The following is a 20,228-nucleotide window of genomic DNA, read 5'->3' on the forward strand; positions in this document are numbered from 1 at the left end:
AGCGGCGAGGAAACTGTTGGGTGCGCTGGTGCGTGGTGGGTTTCCGGAAGGTGAAGTAGATGCAGCGATGGTCGGTCCAGTGGAGTTCGGTGGTGTGATTGAAGGAGACTTGGGGGCTTGCGGAGGAGATGGGGTCAAGCGTTTGGCCGGCAGAGTGGGTGGGTGTTGTGACGAGTTGTCTGAGTCCGAGGTTGTCGATCAGGGTGATGGAGTTGGTGTCGTTGTTGTTCTCGAGGTGGAAGTTCAGGTCCCCGAGGAGGATGTAGTCTGTGGAGGCAAGGGCGTGTGTGCTGACGAAGTCGGCGATGGAGTCGCTGAACTGTGGTCGGGGTCCGGGGGGTCTGTAGATGAGGGTTCCTCTGAGGGTGGGGTTGGGATCGGTGTGGATCTGGAAGTGCAGGTGTTCAGCGGTGTTGAGGGTGTCGTCGGTGTTCGTCGAGATTCTGAGAGTGTTCCTGTGGACGATGGCGATTCCTACTCCGTTGGTGCGGTCCCTGCGGCTGATCTTGTAGTCTTCCAGGATGGCTATGGCGATGTCGGGTACCGAGGAGGGGTTCAGCCAGGTCTCCGTCAGGAAGGCGACGTCTGGGGTGGTTGAGTCGAGTAGGTCCCAGAGTTCAACGGCGTGTTTTCAGGCAGAGCGGGTGTTGAGAAGGATGCATCTGAGGTAGTTGGGTTCTTTCCTGGTCGGTGGGTTGGCGGGCCGGATGCTGGTGAAGCTGCAGGTCCGGCAGGTGAAGGGTCCTTGGGTGCGATTTGGGGCTGTTCGGAAGCAGGTGTGCGCTTGTCTGGTGTTGAGTGCGAGGAGGAAGTTGGCATCGTAGCGGAGACGGGCGTCGTGGCGATCGCGGGGACCAGGGGTTCTGGCACTGGGCGCGGACCAGGCGCGGACGGGCGCAGACGGGCTTGCCATTGACACGCCCGCGCAGTGGCCGCCATATAAGGGGGGGGTGGGAGGGAGGAGCCGCTGGGAGGTGGGAGCGGGGTGGCGAATGGGCACACAGGGGGGAGGGACCGCAGGGGTAGCAGCGGTGGGTTAACGGCGGGAAAAACGAATGGGAGAAAATGCTCACAACGGGGCAATAATCGCAGCGATTACAGTGAGATAGCAATACAGGGCAAACAGTGCAAAACAGTAATAAGAGGCAAAGACAATGAGAGAAGAGCAATACAGGGCAACAGTGCAAAATAAGTAATACGAGGCAAAGATAATGAGAGAAGAGCAGAAGACAGTGAATACAGGAGAGAGCAATATAGAGGCGAACCAGTGGACCGCAGCGTCGAGCTCACCGTAGCAGCGAGCAAGGGCACAAACACACAGGTGGTGCTGTGCGGCGTGGGGAGCGGCCTACCCTGAAACCAGGGTAGTTGGCTATCATAATAAATATAGTCATATTACCCAACAGGACACATTAGTCAGAAAAGAGCAAATACTTCCAACACAGTTGAGAGGCACCATATATTTAAACCCGACAGAGCTCACAACAGCAGTCCACTCTTTGTAAACAATGTGTCACTCCATAACAACCCAGACAGACAGACAGACAGAACCACTTTAATCGATTAATTAAAATCATAAAAGTACATCACAATAATTCATACACATAAAAAAAACTATACAAAATACAGATTAAAAAATAGTTCACATAGTGGTCGACCAGGCCAATAAATATGCCCCTAACAACAATATACAGACTCAGCATCACGTTTTTTCCTTTTCCTTACCGCAGTTACTAAGAAATTAGCAATATTAAAAATTATCCATGGGGAGTCAAGTAATTGGAGGTACATCAGTGCTGGTTTTACTTGATAAAAGCCTCTCCCTTGTAACAAAGGTAAAATGTACTTTGTTATAATTACTGAGTAATGGTTACAGAATAGGATAAAGTGCGTAGTATCCTGAATTGAACTGTCATCACAATTACACAAAGCAGCATCTTCTGGTTTACACCAACCTTGGAAATTACCTAAGTTAAAATGTATTAAATTAAAACGAAATCTTGTCAGCAGCCAGCGGTGAAAATGAATCGAGACTAGTCCGAGATAGGGCTCATAACAACCCATTACTATCGTATCCAGCACCCCGCAGCTAGCCTGTCATAAAATAATGCTGTGGATCCTAACAAGACACATACTGTGTTATTTTGGGAACATACTTCAACTCGGGCAGAGCATATACCAGTCCTTCCAGGTGGCAGATACCTAAATTGAACTTTCAGCTCCCCATACCAAACAACAATAACCATTACAAAACACTTAGAATACGGCTTAATAATTATACTAACAGTACTCATGATCCAACACCATCCGAAAACACCCCCTTATATGTGACAGAATGTTCAAGGTCTTTGGTAAAGGTACCCAAACCATGGCAACATTGCAAGTCCATACTAATGGTAATAGGGCACGGTATACATTTCTGTAAAATAAGGTTTATAATGTGTTTTTCAAAACTGATAACCCAAAATATGCTCACCTAACAGAAGTGCTGAACAGATTTTGGTTGTTAGGTTTCACTACAAAACAGATCTTAAATACTGATAAAGCTATATTCTTTAGAAGATTGTGTAGCTTTTTGCTTCAGAAACACACCCTCCATTTTCAATGCAATGATAACTTATTGTGTTTTTATTAGTGAAGGGGGGGGGGTTCGCTGCAAAGTGAATGCGTTGAGGCTTACCTCTATTTGCCAACAAAAGCTGTGTAATTCTAAAATTAACAAAACAAACTTCTGCAATACATGGTGCGTATCTTGTGATCAATTTGTGTGATGTGAAAGAGAAAAGCGAAGATTACAGTTAGTTTGCCTGTCTGATCATTGTATGTAGTAGTAATAAAATACAACACTTAGATTTCTTTGTGCAATATTGGGTATTTTTGTTCTATTATTTTGAGTACAAAGACAATTTTCTTCTTTTTCCAGACTGCGTGCCACATATCGCTTCCCATTGATAATGGGGAGATTACTAACATCCGAAACTGGTGGCTGTCGATCGAAAAACACTGTTCCAGACATGAATGAAGGTAATGTCAGGTGTTTGCCTATGGAAAGCACATTTAATTTCTTAGTATGTACAAACTAAATGTTATAATAGTTTGATTATTTCGTCCACAAATTCGTAGGGTACTGTTGGAGGAGTTATGAAGGAGTGCTGTAAAGTGTGTTGAAGAAAGTTCAATTTCCAGATTCATTATAGGTCCTTAATAGTACTTTTAATACACACTGTATTTATATTCACCCAGTGTTTTTGCCCAGCCATAAATTGCATCATTATTAGGTTCTCCAGAAATAGATGTGTGCGATCTTTCTTAAAGTGAACGGCTCGAAAACTGAAATATTGCTGGTGGTAGGAACAAAAGTTGTTGACATGAATCTTTCTGGTTACCACAACATGATGCCCCTCCCGTTCCAGCAGAAGAGATTAAATCCTTTGGCTTGTTATTTGAGAATTAACTTTCTTTCACTGCACTGATCAAATGTATTTCATCTTTTTTCCATATGATGCATTCGAATGGGAGGATCATTCCATATCTGCCGAAAGAATGTCATGCCAAGGTGGTTTCAGTCTGTGCTATCAAATAAGCCTGGGCAGTGAACTCTGCTCCGCTCGCGCAGTTTCCCGCACTCTGAGTTACGCGGAGCTCGTGGAGATCCGAAAAACTCTGCTTCGCGCAGCGTAGTTTTTTTCCTTGCTCGCGTTCATCAACGTCAAGTTGGTGAGCGCGAGCGAGGAAAATCCACCTCCCGGCGAGATTGTTCCTCGTTCATGATCGCCAACATCAAATTGGCGAGCACAAGTGTGGAAATAAACCTCCAGGCGAGATTTCTCAACCCAAGGGGTCAGGTTTCTCATTGCGAGTGGTCGCGTATCAAGGCTCAAAAAATCATTTAATGTTTACTAGACCTGCAGGTCTAGTAACCTACAAAATCTACTCAACCTAACTGAAATGCACTTGACCTCCGTCTGTGAAAGCAAGCAAATGTGACAAGTTAATGAGATTTAAAGGCAATTTTATTGCTCATTTACTTTGTGAGCAATAAAGATGCCTTTCAATCTTGGTCTCTTGTCACATTTCCTCTGCTTTCAGAGACCGAGATCAAAAGTCAGTTTATTTTCCTACTCGCCAAAAAGACCGAGTAGGACCTAAACATAGCTCGCCTTAATTTAATCTGGCTCACAAATGCGAGCGGGCGAGTGGATTTTTCGAGCCCTGCGTATGCTCGCGACCTCTCGCATTGAGAAACTGCCCGTCCACGCTGAGAAAGCTGCTGCTCGAGTAAAAATCTACTCGAGCGGCAAAAAAGGTAAGCTTGTGCTGTGCATGGTGCTGTTCGCAATGATTGTACAGTGCGGACAAGCATTTGCACTGCAATCACCGCAAAGAGCATTTTTCTACCATACTCCTCCGCTCACGGAGCCCCGCTCAGATATACTATCAAGCGGAGACTGTTGGAATAGTCTATTTGTGTAATTTTAGCTGCTTTCTCACGTTGTAGCCGTAGAAAATGTCACTATCCAGAGATGTCTAGCCTAAAGAAAGTTTGATTATATCTCCACTGCTGAGAGATAGTTGCACAAACACCCATAAAGAAAAACATTTGGCTAAAGGTGTTTTTGCATGTTATTCAAGGTATACTGACCATTAATGATAGATTTGTTGGGTGCTTGACTCCAAATATTCTTCTTCTAACTCTCGCCTTATGCGACAGTTTCCTCTGATCAAACCGTCCTAATCTTTAGGGCACTCACTAAGCCCCTTATGTTGGAATGCTCTTCTAATGAACATTTGCATCATTCAAGCGAGCCATAAAAATCTGTTTTGTTAATCATACTTGTTCGTCGGTCTTACTTCGCTTGTAACCAGTGGTTTCTCTAGCACCAAGAAGCGCTTTGAGTATATCAGTGCTCCACATCTAATAATTGAAGAGGATTTTTATCAATCCCATCAAATAACGAGCATTGACAAAGCCTATAGGTCTGGCATTACTTGCCGAGCTACTGACCTTGTCAATTCTCACTTCCTTTAGGAAAAGTATAGCAAAAACTATTCAAGGTGTTCGCCTGCACATGAGCATGTTATTGGACAGACACATGGCCATCTTACGATTGTTTTTGTTATACTTTGTTATAACCCATGAGGATGCGCTGATGTACCATGCTATGGCAATAGCTCAGTCGCAGTGTCTGGGGAGCTACTAGCCCCTTAAAAAACATAAATAAAACAAGCTTTGGAAATGCCAATAAGTTTTAAGTCTGCATGGTGCCTAAAGCCATGCGACAAGCTAAAGTTGCAAACTATTCAGGGGCACATTGACATGGCATGGTAACAAGTGGAAACCATCTCATGCTAATTGAAAATCCAAAAGGCAAGTGCTAATGGAGTGCCTTCACATCTTGATTTCATACACATTAGTAACAAGAAATAGGTTTTATTTAGTGGTGGTGCACGGATTTGCCATTTTTTGCGATGTTATTCGTGTTGGTGATAAATTGAGTCATCCATTTAGCCATCCATGAGCTCACTCCTCCATACATTCATGAATGCATACGCTCAATCTTCCACTCTTCCACCCATAAGCACAAACTCAGCAATAACTAAATACTTACATATTTAGATAGTCTATATTGTACAGAGGGATACGGAGTAGCATAAGGATTCCTTATGTAGTTTATATTTGAATTTACCAGAACTAAATCAGTGTGAACAAGTCAATGCATATTTGGAACTTATGACATGAATGTCAACTGCATAAACACAGTCACCCAATTTATGCATAACTGATAAAGTGTTAAGGGGTATAGAGTTTGATCATCTAGCATTTTTCTTGAAAGGAAAGTTGGAAACTGCTTACAAGGCAGCAGTTACCTCTGTACTTACTGTTGGCATAGAGGAAATAAGAAAGTGCCAAATGGCTAATGCTAGTGACTCTTGGGAGTTCTTAAACGTGGTTGACCTGCAAGGCCTAGAACAGGAGATGGAGTGGTTCCCTTTCCATAACGGCAAACAAGGTGTGCCATTGTATAATCAGGATGGCCATGCAACTGCTACAACATGTTGTGACAATAACAGTAATCACACCACAGCCTAACAAGCCACAACCCAAACCACAGAACATCACCATATAGAAGATAAAACAAACCATAGAATATGTTACAACACAAATTAACTACATAAAATAACATTAAAGAAAACATAACATAACATACTATCACAACATAGCACAATTGTACGTAACATACCAGACAGAATAGAACAAAATATGATATTAGAAGGAAAAGAAGCCCTAAGGCCCTAGAGACATAAATGTGTAAAACATATCTATGTTTTGGAGTAAATACTTAGTTCGTTTTGACTCTTTGTGCTATATGTTGAACCTTGTATTTAGTAAATATTCCGTAGTATATCTGAAGCAACACTAATGAAGCTGAACAATGCATTCCATTGTTAACAAAAGAGCACCAAACAATAAGGCCTTCCAAACATCTCAAACCCAATACTAGCTCAGTCAATTAAGTATTATTTATGGTGAATGCCAATCTGTTGCATTTCAAAACTGCTTTTAGTGAAAAAGTGTTACTACAATACAAAGTTTGTGGATTGCTACCTTTTAGGATCCAAGATAGCAACATACTTAAAAGCCCCTTTGATGCATGTCAGAGGTTTTGCTAATCCAAAACTTATTTAGTACAATGCACTTTACAAAAAGTAAGATACGAGCAGATGCCGCAATCGTGTAGGTGTACCCAGCAATGGTGTAGCAGGTACAGGGACTCCAGGGCTCAGTGGTCTAATAGGATCACTGTACCTCTTTCATAGCAGTCTTGTACTACCCAACCAAAAGGTAGGAAGGGGGCATTTTCCTCTAATGTGCATTACGGTCCATGGCCCTCTTGCCATACAGATTGGTCTTGTGAAAACAAACTCTTTTACTGTTTGCGTGTCCACTTGATTAGTGTTTCTTTCTCTGTGGTCACATGCTGGCCGCTAGTCTTGATTGCAGTCTTACAGTCTGTAACTTAAAATGGTAGTGAAGCAGATGACATTTTTCCATGAGTCATAAAAGGTTTAAAAGTCTGCTGGAAATTGAATATTGATAGGGGCATTCAGTTTGGATAGTAGAATGAACTGAGGTTGGTTCGTAGCTGAGCAAAGAAGTGTACAATATACCCACTAAGACTCCTTGTCCTTTTAAATGTGTGATACTTCTGCAAGGTAACACAGTGGAGCTTTTGAAAGAAAATACATTTATAGTGCCTGGGAGATAATTTAAATATTGGTTTGTACTTAGTCATTCAAGTAATCCATTTCAGCTAATAACTCATTTAAAGTTTTGGTACATACTTCTTTACAACATAATTTCTGAAATCACTTCAAAATTATTTGTTCAATAGTAGAGACTATAAAAGCAGTTACTGTTTTATTCTTGCTTCCAAGTGCCTGTTGTGTTGAGCTGCAATCACTAATAGAGGATGTGGTACGTCGGCTAGACTGCCAACTTTGGTGCTGGAAACCAGGGTTCGAGCCTCGGGGTCGCGTCCACATCCTGTGATTCTGGGCAAATCACTTAATCTCCCCATGCCTGAATATGTAATGTAAATACGGTGTTCATGTACAGCGCTCCAATACCTTCGGGTCGAGTTCGCGCTATATAAAAGATGCAAAAAAAAAAACTTAAAAGGATTTGTTTTTAATCACGTGTATTCCATGTGTACACACGGAAAAGGCAGTTGCAGACATAGACGAAAGACCATTTAGTTAGCTCACTGCATGCGCTCCAGTTAGAATTGCACAAATGGAGGAAATGTTTCTTAACCGTGACGAAATTATTAATACTTTGAAAATTGATTGTTTCCATATAAAACAAATTGGCAGATAATGTTTCTGAATATGAACGTTTTGGTTCAGATGAAAGCCAGTTTCACTATTTTCTCTCAGGTCTGCTTTTGTTACTAATGTAAAGTACTCAATTTAAGTTGAAATGTCATAATTTTAAGAGGAAGTAAACGTTTACATTTCAAGATGGCCACTACATTTCCATGCCTTCCTTTAAGTCTGCTGGGAAAGAAGCTGCTGCAGGAGACATGTTTTGATCAGCTGAAGGGTCTTCAGCTGCTGTGGCTGAGGAGCCTGCAGCTCCAGATCAGGAATATATCAATGACTACTTAAAAGTAATAATAAAAATAACATGGAGGCCAGTTGTAAACCGGACCGAAGAGTGCTACTTTTTTCTGCACACTTTGTGCAAGGGCAGACTAGTATCACTCACAGCAATTAAAGTCAATGACTGATGTAGGCAGACCCTGTACACCATACAGTGTGCTGTGGTGAGATGAAGAAAAATGTGACTGACAGAACAACCTATGAATGGGTGAAGAGGACTGGCTGACAGCTATATAAGGAGTGAGATCATACTTTACAAGTTATAGGGGATTTACGATTGAATGCCTTGCATAAATTTAGCTCTGCACATATAGAATTATGTTGTGTTCAGAAACGCTTTGACACCCTGTCCTATACTCACTGTGGGTCTGAAGGTCAGAAAAGTATCTGCTATTTGCTCCTGTAGCCATAGGCTTGTGTTTAAAGTAACTTTCAGACGTTTGGGGAATTTATAGAGGATTCCAGGAGTACTTCTGGGAAGCTGCAACATTTGCATTTTCTCAGGAGAACGTTTCATTGGTGAAATCCAAGCCTCTCACGCATTAAATCATTTCCATACAAGTAAATGTAACAAATACACATTTATGCTTGTATACATTCTTCAAATCTGCACTTGCATTAAAATAAACCTAACGGGAGCCTATTTTTACACATCGAAAAACACCCTGCTCTATACCATCGCATATTTTAAGGACAATCTCTCCATGTCTCCACCCTCGGCATTAGATTACTTCTGCATTTACAGGCGTAAACCTGCAAATGCATTGTATCATGAAAGGGACTGTGATGTGTAAATGTGAATTCATACAAACTTACAGTTTTGTGGGTATTCACCTCCTTTCTAAGGCATCTCTGCTCTAGAGTCCACATTCCATTCCTATGTGGGTAGATTTTATTAGATTTGCATGTCAGAAAACCACTTATCATACAATCAATTTGTAGCATCTGCTCACATCCGTTCCCTTACTCTATGCATCTGTTTCTCTTATTAACAAAAACAAAAATCAATCCACAATCCATGCGAAAGAGACCATTTCCCAGTATGGGTCACCCAATAAACACATTTTTACATAACACAATAATTAGACTCTTGTGATTATCAAATGTGTTAAATACCTCGAGCCAAGGTTTAAAAACAATCGTGTGTTATCCAACTATGTAAGTTAGTTCACTTTCTTAATAACCGCTGGTTTTGCATTAATCAGCAAATTAATTTAAGGTTAATTCATTGTAACAATGAAAGCTTATTCTGGTAGAAAGAGATGATGGAACTCTTTTAAGGACTAGCAAAATGGTAGCAAAATTATTCAGATTGTAGTGAAGCATACATGTACCTTACCATTTATTCGCCTTTCTTCCTTTTTGAAGCAAATATTTGGCAGTGGGTTTATTCTGGAACAGCCGCAGTGTCAGTGCTAGGTGACCCTAAGTTTGGTTAGGCTAAGACCAAAGATAAGGAAGAGAATGGTGGGTGAAACGAAACACCCGTATGTTTGTAATAAACATGACTTTAGATCCCTCTAGGATTTTAAACCTAAGCGTTGGCACAGCAAGGTTTTCGTTAACATTTCAATCAAGCTTTTCATCTTCGTAGCAAAGCCACGAAGAAAAATAACGCTTGAAGAGTCTGTTGTGTCTTAGTTTCATGTGTCAAATGAAAACTTCCTCTTATGACGAGTCCAGAGAGTGTGGTGCGCAGTTTTAGCTTGACAATAGAAAGCATACGTGGTAAGAAAGCAGCACATTTAATACATTCTTAGTTTAAATTTAAGTTCACATATCGCCTTTCTGTAATAAACATTGGCAAGGCCAATCGGTATTGTTTTCATTTTTAAACGAGCATTGTTGAAGCTTGTATCCGAATATGCAAGCTATACAGGTCTGACTTCTGACTGCAAATGCTTGCTAGACCTATCAGTTTCGCCAATGCTTAGTCCCACTAATGACCGTTTTTCTGCCATAGTCGCAATGTTCAGTTAAACAGAAAATACATACCAAATAATTTTTTGCCAAATGTATTATCATGCCTTTGGAGTTTTGGAAAGCTCGAATAACAACTTTGCCGATGGATGTATGCTGCAGTAAATTAGGCCATTACTGGAGGTCCCTTGAGTCAGAGACTTAGATTTTGTAGCTGTCTGCAGTACCTAAGAGTGTTAATAGAGAATTCACAGGCATATACCACAGCCTTCTCAAACATGAGAATTATGACCACAGTAAAGGCCCTTAAATGTCTCCTTTAATTGGAGATGGAAACGAACAATAGCACCAAAAAAGACACTAGACTGCTATTTTTTCAGCAAAGAGAAGGCATGGCTTCAACATATAAATATGCATGTTCACTTTCGCAAGTCTAATTATTTTTGATTGGCTTCTATGTCCTAAATCAATGAGCTAGTGCTGGGTTGTGGTAAGGATAGTCCTTATTAAATCTGTGAGTTCTACTTCTGTATTTTTAGGAAAAAGTAATCCTAGTAGGCACGACCAGTCACTTGTATGTAATGACCTCCATTCTACTTTTATAGTAGCTATTTAGTGGTTTTGATTTAGGGACGCATTGCCTCATACATGCTTGAGGTTCACCATTGTCCCCGATCATATAGGTGCTTTATCTTGAATATTTGATAAAATCGCATAAACACAGGAAATCAAAGGAAGCAGTTGAGGAAAGACACAGGAGTGATCTTGTGAGGACAGAGGGAGCACGGGGTAAGGAAGAGTGAGATCAGTGTCTGGGAGTAGTGTCTGAAGTAAGGCAGTATAGGAAGGGGGCAGAGATGACAGAGATAGGAAATAAGGAAGGGGTCAACATTTTAAGACAGAAGAGTAAGGGAGATGGGAGGTTGGGGAGGAGCAAAGACTGAGAGTGAGCACAATTAGGTGTGTTGGACTTGAAGTCCATCACTAAAACCTAATAGGACAGTGTAACATTGCAAAACATGTCTTCGGCTTGATTGTAAGTGCATCCAAGCAATGGCAACTCTTGAAAAACACAAATGAAAACCATGTGACCAAAGGGAGCTGGCCCAAAGCCCTTCTCAACACACTTATTGTATTTTTTAAAGTATTCATGATATGGGGTCTCCTAGATTGCTGAAGTAGATCACTAGGAACAGTGTTTCCATATGTGTTGGGTACTGGATTGTCTTATAATGCTTCCTCTGAGAATTGCTATCCCATTGCTGCTTCAAACATATGTTTTGCACAGTGTACATATAAGGTACTTACATTGCATTTTTGTTTACTTTCTATTAAGAAAAATGTGTTTTCCTTTAATCCCTCACCACATTCCCTGCCTTCCTTCCACAGGTCATGTTCCAATTCATGTAAACGATGGTGTGTGGTAGTAATATGCATGTTTTTTAACTATTAACTTTAAATGTTTCACTTTTCTTATGCTTCTGTGCTTTGTGGTGTAGAGGGTCTAAAAAAGCCCACTCGCCTTGCTTTTACTGCAGTACGGATCGCTATGCGAATGGAACTGCATGCCTCACTATTTTACATAAGAATACAAATTCTATCCACTGTGTAGCCAGGAACAGCAGTTTCGAGATCTATGCAATTGCTACAGATTTATTTTATCAGGATATGTTGTAAACTTAAGCATAACAGGACCCCAGATTTTTCTAATTGGTGCATGTGATGGATTTTGACAGCCAAATTAATAATCATAAAAATATTTTGGCTATATAGGTAGAAGGCACAGACAAAAAAGTGCTGTAATGATTATGGTTTAGCTCTATTATTTGATTTATTTGATCATCTTTTATTTTTTATTCAACACTTTTTGTCAGCTTTGATCTTGGTAATGTGAATTACTAGGTTTCATTCCAGTTGGAATGTGTTGAATGCAGGTCTTTGCCATTTATATCTGCTTTAACAATGAAGATTTATATCCTTTACAAATAGATTTCAGCAGCTAAAATAGCCAAAATCTCTCGGAGAAATTATGGGGCAAAATAAGGAGTTACTTGGGGAATTCAACCCCAAATCACAGATTCTCCCTGTAATTCCACTTTGTTTGGGGGGGATTCTAACTTGAACTTCCCTTGTAACTATACCTTCCTAGGGTTTTTAGATAGTATTGGTATCTGTAACTCCGGGAAGAGTAAGAGAGGCGTGGTTATCAGAAGGATAACCAGGGCTCTTATAATGGGCCTGTAGTGCAAAGGCTTAGGTAGGTATATTGAAATATGTCTTGCCAGGAGACCTGACCTGCCTTTTGCCTGTGCAGCTTAATAAAAAGTTCAGAAGAGATGTGTTTGTATCGTTTTTGAAATCTTAATCAAGTAGCCTACTTTCATCTCTCTGCCCCCTAAATACTACCCCTTCCACATGCAGGTTCATGGGGGAATTCTATATGGGGTTACGCTAAATAGATTTGGAAAGAGACTGTTTAAGGAGCAGTCAAGTAAATGTATTGTTTAATTTCCTTATTCTTAAATTGGACTCGTTCATGTTCCCGGTTATTCCAAGCAAATAACTAAGCATAGAAACATTTGGGAGGTGTTGACAGGAATAGCATGGACATATGTTTTTGTTGGTTCAGACAGGAATCCATTGTGTCTTGTTTGAGTAATGCATGCGGAAACAGTATCTTGCAGTTCTCAACAGATTTTAACTTTGGAAAATCATATCTTGTTCCAAGCTTGAAATTGGCTCATTTAATAAAGGGAAGACTTGACATACTGAACCAAAGAGAGTTGCAAGGGTGTAGAAGCTGGTTTAGAACAAGGCCATTAATACTATCATTCTTTGCCATGTGATTGGAAGGCAGGGTCGGATTGGGAAGGTGGGCAGATGGGCTTTGGGCGATAGGCTGGTGCCTCAGGGTCACCTCTGCAGCCGTTTTTGTAAGGCCTCAATCAACTGGCTCACTGAACCTTCTGTGCTGTCCTACTCCCCTGCTGTAAAACTAAGGCATGGGGATGGAGAGGGTACAGCGTCGGGGGGTGGGGCACGGGGGTGGTGGTTTTCAGATGAGTTGCCCTTTGGGCCATTTTCACCTCAGTCACACCCTCCCCCACCTGATCCAGGCTGGGGTCAAGGTGTTGCTCTGGCCCTTGGGCCATTTACACCTCGGCCCCCCATGTGTTGGACTGGCCCAACAGCAGTGTTTTCCCCCTGACCCCTTCCTTCCAGGCCACCACATTCAGGCCACATAGAGTGGGGGAGAAAGAAGTATATATGGGCCTCGTTGGGGGCCAGTTATTGTCATTTCTGCCCCAGTGTCCTTTAGGCCTTGGTGGAGGGGCTGTGCCTTTGCTCAGGCCTCGCAGTGACATTACTTATTCTAGAGAGAACAAGCATTTGCAATGCGATAGGTCTCGCAAAATTGAAAGTTTGAGCAATTGAAATTGCATTATTCTTTGCAACGCCAATAGCTCAAACTGAAATGGCAGTCGTACTGCATTACAAATGCTTATTTAGAATTCTTTTTATTACTGACGTCTGTTGGGACACCTAAAGATATCTCTGAGCCAGACCGAAACATGAATCTGCTTCAGAGAGTTCGAATGCATGCCCACATCTCGTAAGTGCTACAGAAATGTTCTATGATAATTATGACATGGAAGAAGTACTGTCTGCACTTTGGAACGTGCAATTGCATAAAAATAGAAGCCCAGCTGTACCATGCGTGTGGGCAAATGTTCATGATCGGGTCATGTCTGTCAGGTTTGGTCTGCACGTTTATAGATATATGAATGTTTTACGTTTAGACTCTGATGCAGTCAGGTACCAGCCCTTATATTTCAGAGCTATGCAGATTGGCCACCTAAAGCCCCTGGTTAAAAGGCAGCTATGGGATTCTGCAACACCCACAGATTAACGACCACTGGAAGGGGAACCAGTGGATCTTGGTTCATCCACAAAACATGGAGGAGATGAGGGTCTATGAGTTCTCATCATAGTTTTGAAGTGTTTGTTTCCAAGGTGCTTTCCAAAGCAGAGCGCAGTTTTCCCAAGAAACAAAATGATTGTTGAATGAAAGGTGTTTTAAAAAAAAAACAAAAAAAAACATAGGTCACCTATGTGAAACTCCTCTGATGTGATTTAAACTCCTCTGGTATGATTTAAACTCCCTCCCCCCACCCGAGAGCCCCGCCACCCAGATATTTTCCGGCAAGGAATATCCGCTGCACTATAGCTACTGCTAGCTTGCTATAAGGAAGTTGGAATAACACCATGTATGTAAAGAGAAGCTACTGCCTGCTATCTAGGAACAAAGAAGAGTGTTTTAAAGAACTGAAACAAGCTGCTAATAGCAGCATGTCTGGAGCTGCTGTGCCTCGCCCAAAAATAAAACTTTTTTTTAAATTCCACAATTGTAGCACAATGTGCTTCCAAACGCGGAGAATGAGGAACAAATAATCTCAAAATGAAAACGCTATTTACATAATAAAAAATGGCAGACACCTCTGCTGGAATTCAAACATTTAATCACACAGCTAGTATTTCAAGCCCCTGCGTCTACTTGCTTTACTCTGATGAAAAGAAAGGCGCGCAGCTGCTATTGTTAAAGCGTGCTGCGCTACCAAAAAAATAGGTAAACATTAGTTGGGCAATCTGTTTATAACTTGGCCTCCAGATGTTTCAGGATATTTTACTTTTAATTGTGTCTGAGTACGAGAAAAGGTGAAAGGCTGAAAGTGCAATGGAGAGAGGAGACCATAGAAAAAATGCCAGAGCACTTGTCGCACATCTCTGTAGCGTTCATACACAACAACTAACTCTGCAGGGGCTTTTTAGGACACGCATTCAAGACCTATTGTATATACTGTAGTATATACTTATATACTTTATTATATACTTATATGTGTATGTACTTTGTGGGCTCTGAAGATCAGCCCTATGACTTGTCTGCTTCCTCTTTTTCTGTTTTACTGTCTCTATTTAACTGTCTTGATAGAAAACAACCAGTAGAGGTCAGTAAAATACCAGATTTGCTTTCTGCTGATGGACTTTCTTTTTAAAAAATTTCTGGTAACTGCCTCCGTTTAACTTTCTTGATAGAAAATGACTTGCAGAGGTAAGAAAAATACCAGAATCACTTTAGCATTCTCTAGATTCTAGTCCATAGAAATTGTCTTCCACGAGCACCCGAAGACAATAATATTTTTTTCAACTCTTGTATTTTCAGTGATATGACCACCGAAGGCCCTGATTTTATATACAAACAGAGCTTTGGACTATATCATTTCCCGCTGAAAGGCAATATTTCTCTCCATGTGTTCCCATACCTGGTTTGTCACACAGTTTGGTGCTTACTTTCCCTTCATGTTAAAGAACAGTAGATGTTTCAGCACCCAGGCTAATGTACTGCATAGCTAAATACATATAAGATCCCAAAGGTGAGACCAATTGCATTGCAAATGCTTGTTTCAAAGTGGAGCGCAAAACAGACTGGTAGGTTTAATCAAAGAAGTCAAAGAAGTCGGGCGAGCCGCTCATTTTGTATATATCACACTTGGCCACCATTGGTAATAAAACAGGGGGGGGTGGGAGAGGATGCGCTTTCCTATCTTTTAATTGAATAGGCAGACCCAGTCCAGATGCAGGCTTTTGGCAAGACAAACATTCCGCTGGACCTGGGGGTATGGCAGGGGAGTGTGTATGATGACGCAATGCAAAAAGTTGCGGCGCTAGCGAGGCTGTGAAGCAGTGTCAGCGTCCTAGTGTGTGTTTTGAGGAATCCTACTTAATCTGTGGCGAGAGACCGGTCATACCCCCTGCTTACCCCAAACAAAAGCAAGGCACGCGGATGCTATTCTTAAAGCATGTTAAGTTGCGGGAGAGCATTTCATGCCTGCAACAGCAGGTCAGAGAAAGTCTTATAAGAAAATAGTGCTCACAAATTGTAAATAAAACATAAAGTGTAACAACACATGTAAGAGAGGCAGTCCTCATGGGAGGTTACAACATGAGAAAAGGCAGTACTAAGGAGGGACTACTAAGCCTATTGACCAATGAAAGGCCACCATTTACAAAGAACAGTAACAGGAGTCAATTAAAAAGATGGGCGAATAGTGGGCGGAGCTTCATGCCAAATATTGAATACAGCATGTCTCGAAGACACAGCGCAAGTGCTGCCTAGGTGAGATCTAAAAATAGAGAGGACGTAAATGACAGATTTCCAGCGTAGGCTCAGCATTCTGTGATTCTGGGCAGTTCACTTAACCTCCTAAGGCCGAAAAAAAAAATCCTGTATAATGTAACTGGCCCACATGTAAATCATTCAAATGCCTTTGGGCCAAGATCACACTGTATAAAACTACATAAACACAAAATATCCGGCTAGATTCGGCAAAGGCCCAGACATGATAATTGAAGAGCACAATCCTATAAGGATCCATATATATTCATTTAAATTTGACTTTTCTGCGTCTGTCTAATAAACTGCTCATTCCGGACGGTTTAGTACACATTTTCGTGCCAGCCAGGACATTAAAATGCCGGTCAATCTGGTAAATAAACAGCCAGGTGACAAACCTAGCAAGATCAGCTGTTGTGGTCCTTGGGTCACTTTATTTCACCTCACTCACCTGGCTAAACTGTAGTGCTTGTAGTTTTCACAAATATTGCTGGCTCTGTAAGCTTTACAATGTTTAATGTAAAAAAACATTTCATTAAAAATTAGTCCAACAGGACTAACCAAATGGCCTAATTGTGATCCCAATCTGACCCTGATGGAGGGCCAGAGTTCTCTAAACATAAATTAGATTATTACATTTTACTTCAGCCAGATTTTAATAAAGTATATAAAAATACACTGAATTATATTTATTTTATCAGATTTTTATTAAGAAGCAATTGCAAATCAAGCATGGCACAATATACATCCCATCAGAGACAATTCATAGATGAACTAGAGATCATTGCTTTCATCTCACTCAGTTGAAGAGCAAATCATCGGACTACATCCTGTAAAACATACATTTTGTGTCTTATTAATTGACATTTCCCAGAGCAATAAAACAGTGTGACTTTTGCACAGCATGAAATGCTTCTTGCATTTTGTTAGGGTGGAAGCATTAAATCTCCTCCTACATTTTCTCACCTTCATTTCAGATGTTCTTGTTTTCCTCATTTTATTCAAAACCGTTAACTCTTTGGCATCCCGTTCCCCAAAAATCATACCTCAACACAACAATCCCCTGCACACGCTTAAAGTATTTTAAACAAGTTAAAGACAATGTAAGAAAATTCTTGGTCCGTTGCTTGATCAGATAACTGAGTTTATTTGTTCTCTCATGGGCAAACGTAATCAAAGTCTTAGCCAACACGTGTTCGTAAGGTTCTTAGTGCCTGGTAAGTATCACTCCTTGGTCAGATATAAATGCACCCTTCAATTTATTGTCATTGATTAGTTTCTTAATACATTCACAATGTCTTTAGGAATTCCCAAATAATAAAATGGGTTGAAGCAAGTCAGCAACCCTTCTGTTTGTATTTACAGATATCACAATATACCACCAGCCAATTTCCCTCGGCGGGTACGCCTGGTATTCTGGATACCAATCAATGACAATAAATTGCAGGGTGCATTTATATCTGACCAAGGAGTGATACTTACCAGGCACTAAGAACCTTACAAATGGGCTTGTGTGTCCCAGAACTTGTGAATTTTGGATCCCTTTTGGGATGAAATTACAACCGAAACTAAGGTTTCTAACCAAGGGATTTTTGCCCTGAAGAAGTCGATACTTACAGCAGTAGAAAGCGACGAAATACGTGTCGGCTACGTCTTTGATTACATTTGCCTACGAGACAAACAATAAATTGAGTTATCTGAGCAAGCAACGGACCAAGAATTTTCTTACATTGTCTTTAACTTGTTTAAAATATTTTAAGCGTGTGCAGGGGATTGTTGTGTTGTTCTGTCAGTGGTTTGCCACGGTTCAGGGAGAGAGGTGGTTCTCCCTACCCCTTTGCACCGTACTCATATTACGTTATAGCTGAATACTTTTTGTGTATTACCTAGGAGCGCCATTACCCTACCGAACCACCAACCGTGTCGCTTGTTTAACAAATCATACCTCCACAGTGAAGATTGTGAACTGAATAGGGACTTTGAGGCCATCTCTGTTATTCTAGGCAAAAACAAATGGTAGGATTGTGAACTTCCTTAATTTTTATCAATTTTATTTTACCTAGGGACTTCTCCAACCAAGCCTACCAACCTCCAAGCTCCCAACTATTATTCTGATCATCCTTGCCATTATCACACTAATTCACATTCCTATAACATTTGTGTGTAGGGCACTCTGTCACAGGCGGATGCCTCTGGTATTTCAGAGCTCATTTTGTTCAACCTTACCTGCATCTGAAATATCAAATTTTTGCTAGATGAGTTTAATGCACTAAACAAAGGCTTCCTGGATACCTCCTTTGTGTACATTCATATATATTGTGCACTATACTTGATCCAAGATATCCGTTGTAAAGTTGCATGCCCAGATTTCCTAAAGTTTAAGCACATCTAGTATGTTATGTCTAGTAGTCCTCTGTATTGTATAGTTATAGGCTTACCAACATTTCTATTATTCTAAGTTTAGTTTTTCCTTGGGTTTCACTAGTTACAAGCTTTAGCTGCCCCCTCAATGCATGCACCAGTCTAATCTATTGCATAGCTTGAGCACCTGGTACATCATATTCTTTAATAATCTCAGAGTTCTTAATATTTTGTCACATACCTGCCATTTTCACAGTGCTGTAATAATTCCCTTTCCTGCTGCTGTAAATTGACTGTGAACCCAAAGTAGAGTATCTTTTGTGTGGGCAACCTGTGCCTGGATTCTTGCTTGTCTGAATCCAGGCCTGTCTAACTGCTGACAACACCTAGCCTACTCTCATTCCATTGGAAGCAACTTCACTCATCTGCAGCTGTGTTACATTGTTTCTTGTCTCACAGCTGCAAGTCCCAGGCCTATGTTCTTGTGTGGTTGTTTCAGTTTCACCAGTGCTTCATGTTTCTTCCATTACCGCAAACCAACCTTTCGAGGGCCATGCATAGGTCCATATAAAAAAATCGAGGCAGACGATAAACATGGATGTTATAGAAGACATATAAGAATCTGTGTGGAACACAATTTTCCCCAAAACCACTGTTAACATATAGCGATAGCTTGATCCATAACTCCCAAATTCCTCAGAACCATCAGTGGTCTGTTTATTTTATGAGTCTGTACGTTCCCATCTGAGTACCCAACTATCACAACAAATTCCTTGCCTGTTACAGATAGAACAACAACAGTTAACTATCAGAAAGTCCACACCGAGAAAGAATAGCTTAGAAAAGATATGTGTTAGGCAGAGGCATCAAGATAGTGGAAATGTGCATTCACCCTCCTTCACCCCTTTTTTGTCACATTGAAAACATTTTCTGATATTGGAAGACCCCTCATAAAATATCTTTGAGAATTCGGGGTGTTTGGTGCACTTTCGTAGGCTTATTCCACTCCTTACACCTATGTACAGTCGGCAGTTGTTTACAAAAGTGGGAAAAGGATTGACCATTTCCCTGTCTTTTCATCAATTTTAATCGGGCATTGCATATAAACACCTATACCCCCCACACTTTTGACTACCGAACACATTGCTATGTGATAGATTGCACACACACAGTTCTGTGAATCAGCAACAGTCATAGGTGAATGTAGGTTTTGCACACTGAAATTTTACATGGATGCCATAAGGGTTTAAAAAATGGAGTTCTCGAAGTACCGGCCTAAAAGGTATGAAATTCAAGTTCCATTAGAACAGAGCCTACAGGATTACATGAGCGGAATAAGTTTGAGATTTTCGCTTTGGAGTAGAGTAGATGCAGGCTGCATGTGCATTTCTTTCCTCATTATTGGGAGGAACTTTATTGGTTGTGAGAAACTGTTGCTCCACGGAATGATTAAAGATGGTGTCTAAAATAACTATATGTACTTCCATCAGGGACATAATAGCGTCTATGCTTTCAGATGTAAAAATGCATTGTCTTCCCTAGATGACATTACTGATGTACATGATCTCATTGACTTCTATAATTCCACTATCTCTGGTATCATGTATTCAAT

General features: G+C 40.9%; 1 protein-coding gene across 2 annotated transcripts in view; it reads left to right on the forward strand.

Moving 5' to 3' along the window:
* ACOT9 (acyl-CoA thioesterase 9) overlaps positions 1–20,228 on the forward strand; it is a 445,455-nt gene that overhangs the window by 37,562 nt on the left and 387,665 nt on the right. The window contains exons 2-3 of one of the 2 annotated variants that reach the window (XM_085622470.1): positions 2,924–3,024; positions 11,473–11,499. In XM_085622470.1, the coding sequence (XP_085478596.1) occupies positions 2,924–3,024; positions 11,473–11,499 (128 nt within the window). The remainder of the gene's footprint in view (positions 1–2,923; positions 3,025–11,472; positions 11,500–20,228) is intronic. The other variant, XM_085622471.1, reaches the window with a different exon arrangement.

Source organism: Triturus cristatus, chromosome 8, assembly GCF_964204655.1.
Source record: "Triturus cristatus chromosome 8, aTriCri1.1, whole genome shotgun sequence".
Classification (NCBI taxonomy): domain Eukaryota; kingdom Metazoa; phylum Chordata; class Amphibia; order Caudata; family Salamandridae; genus Triturus; species Triturus cristatus.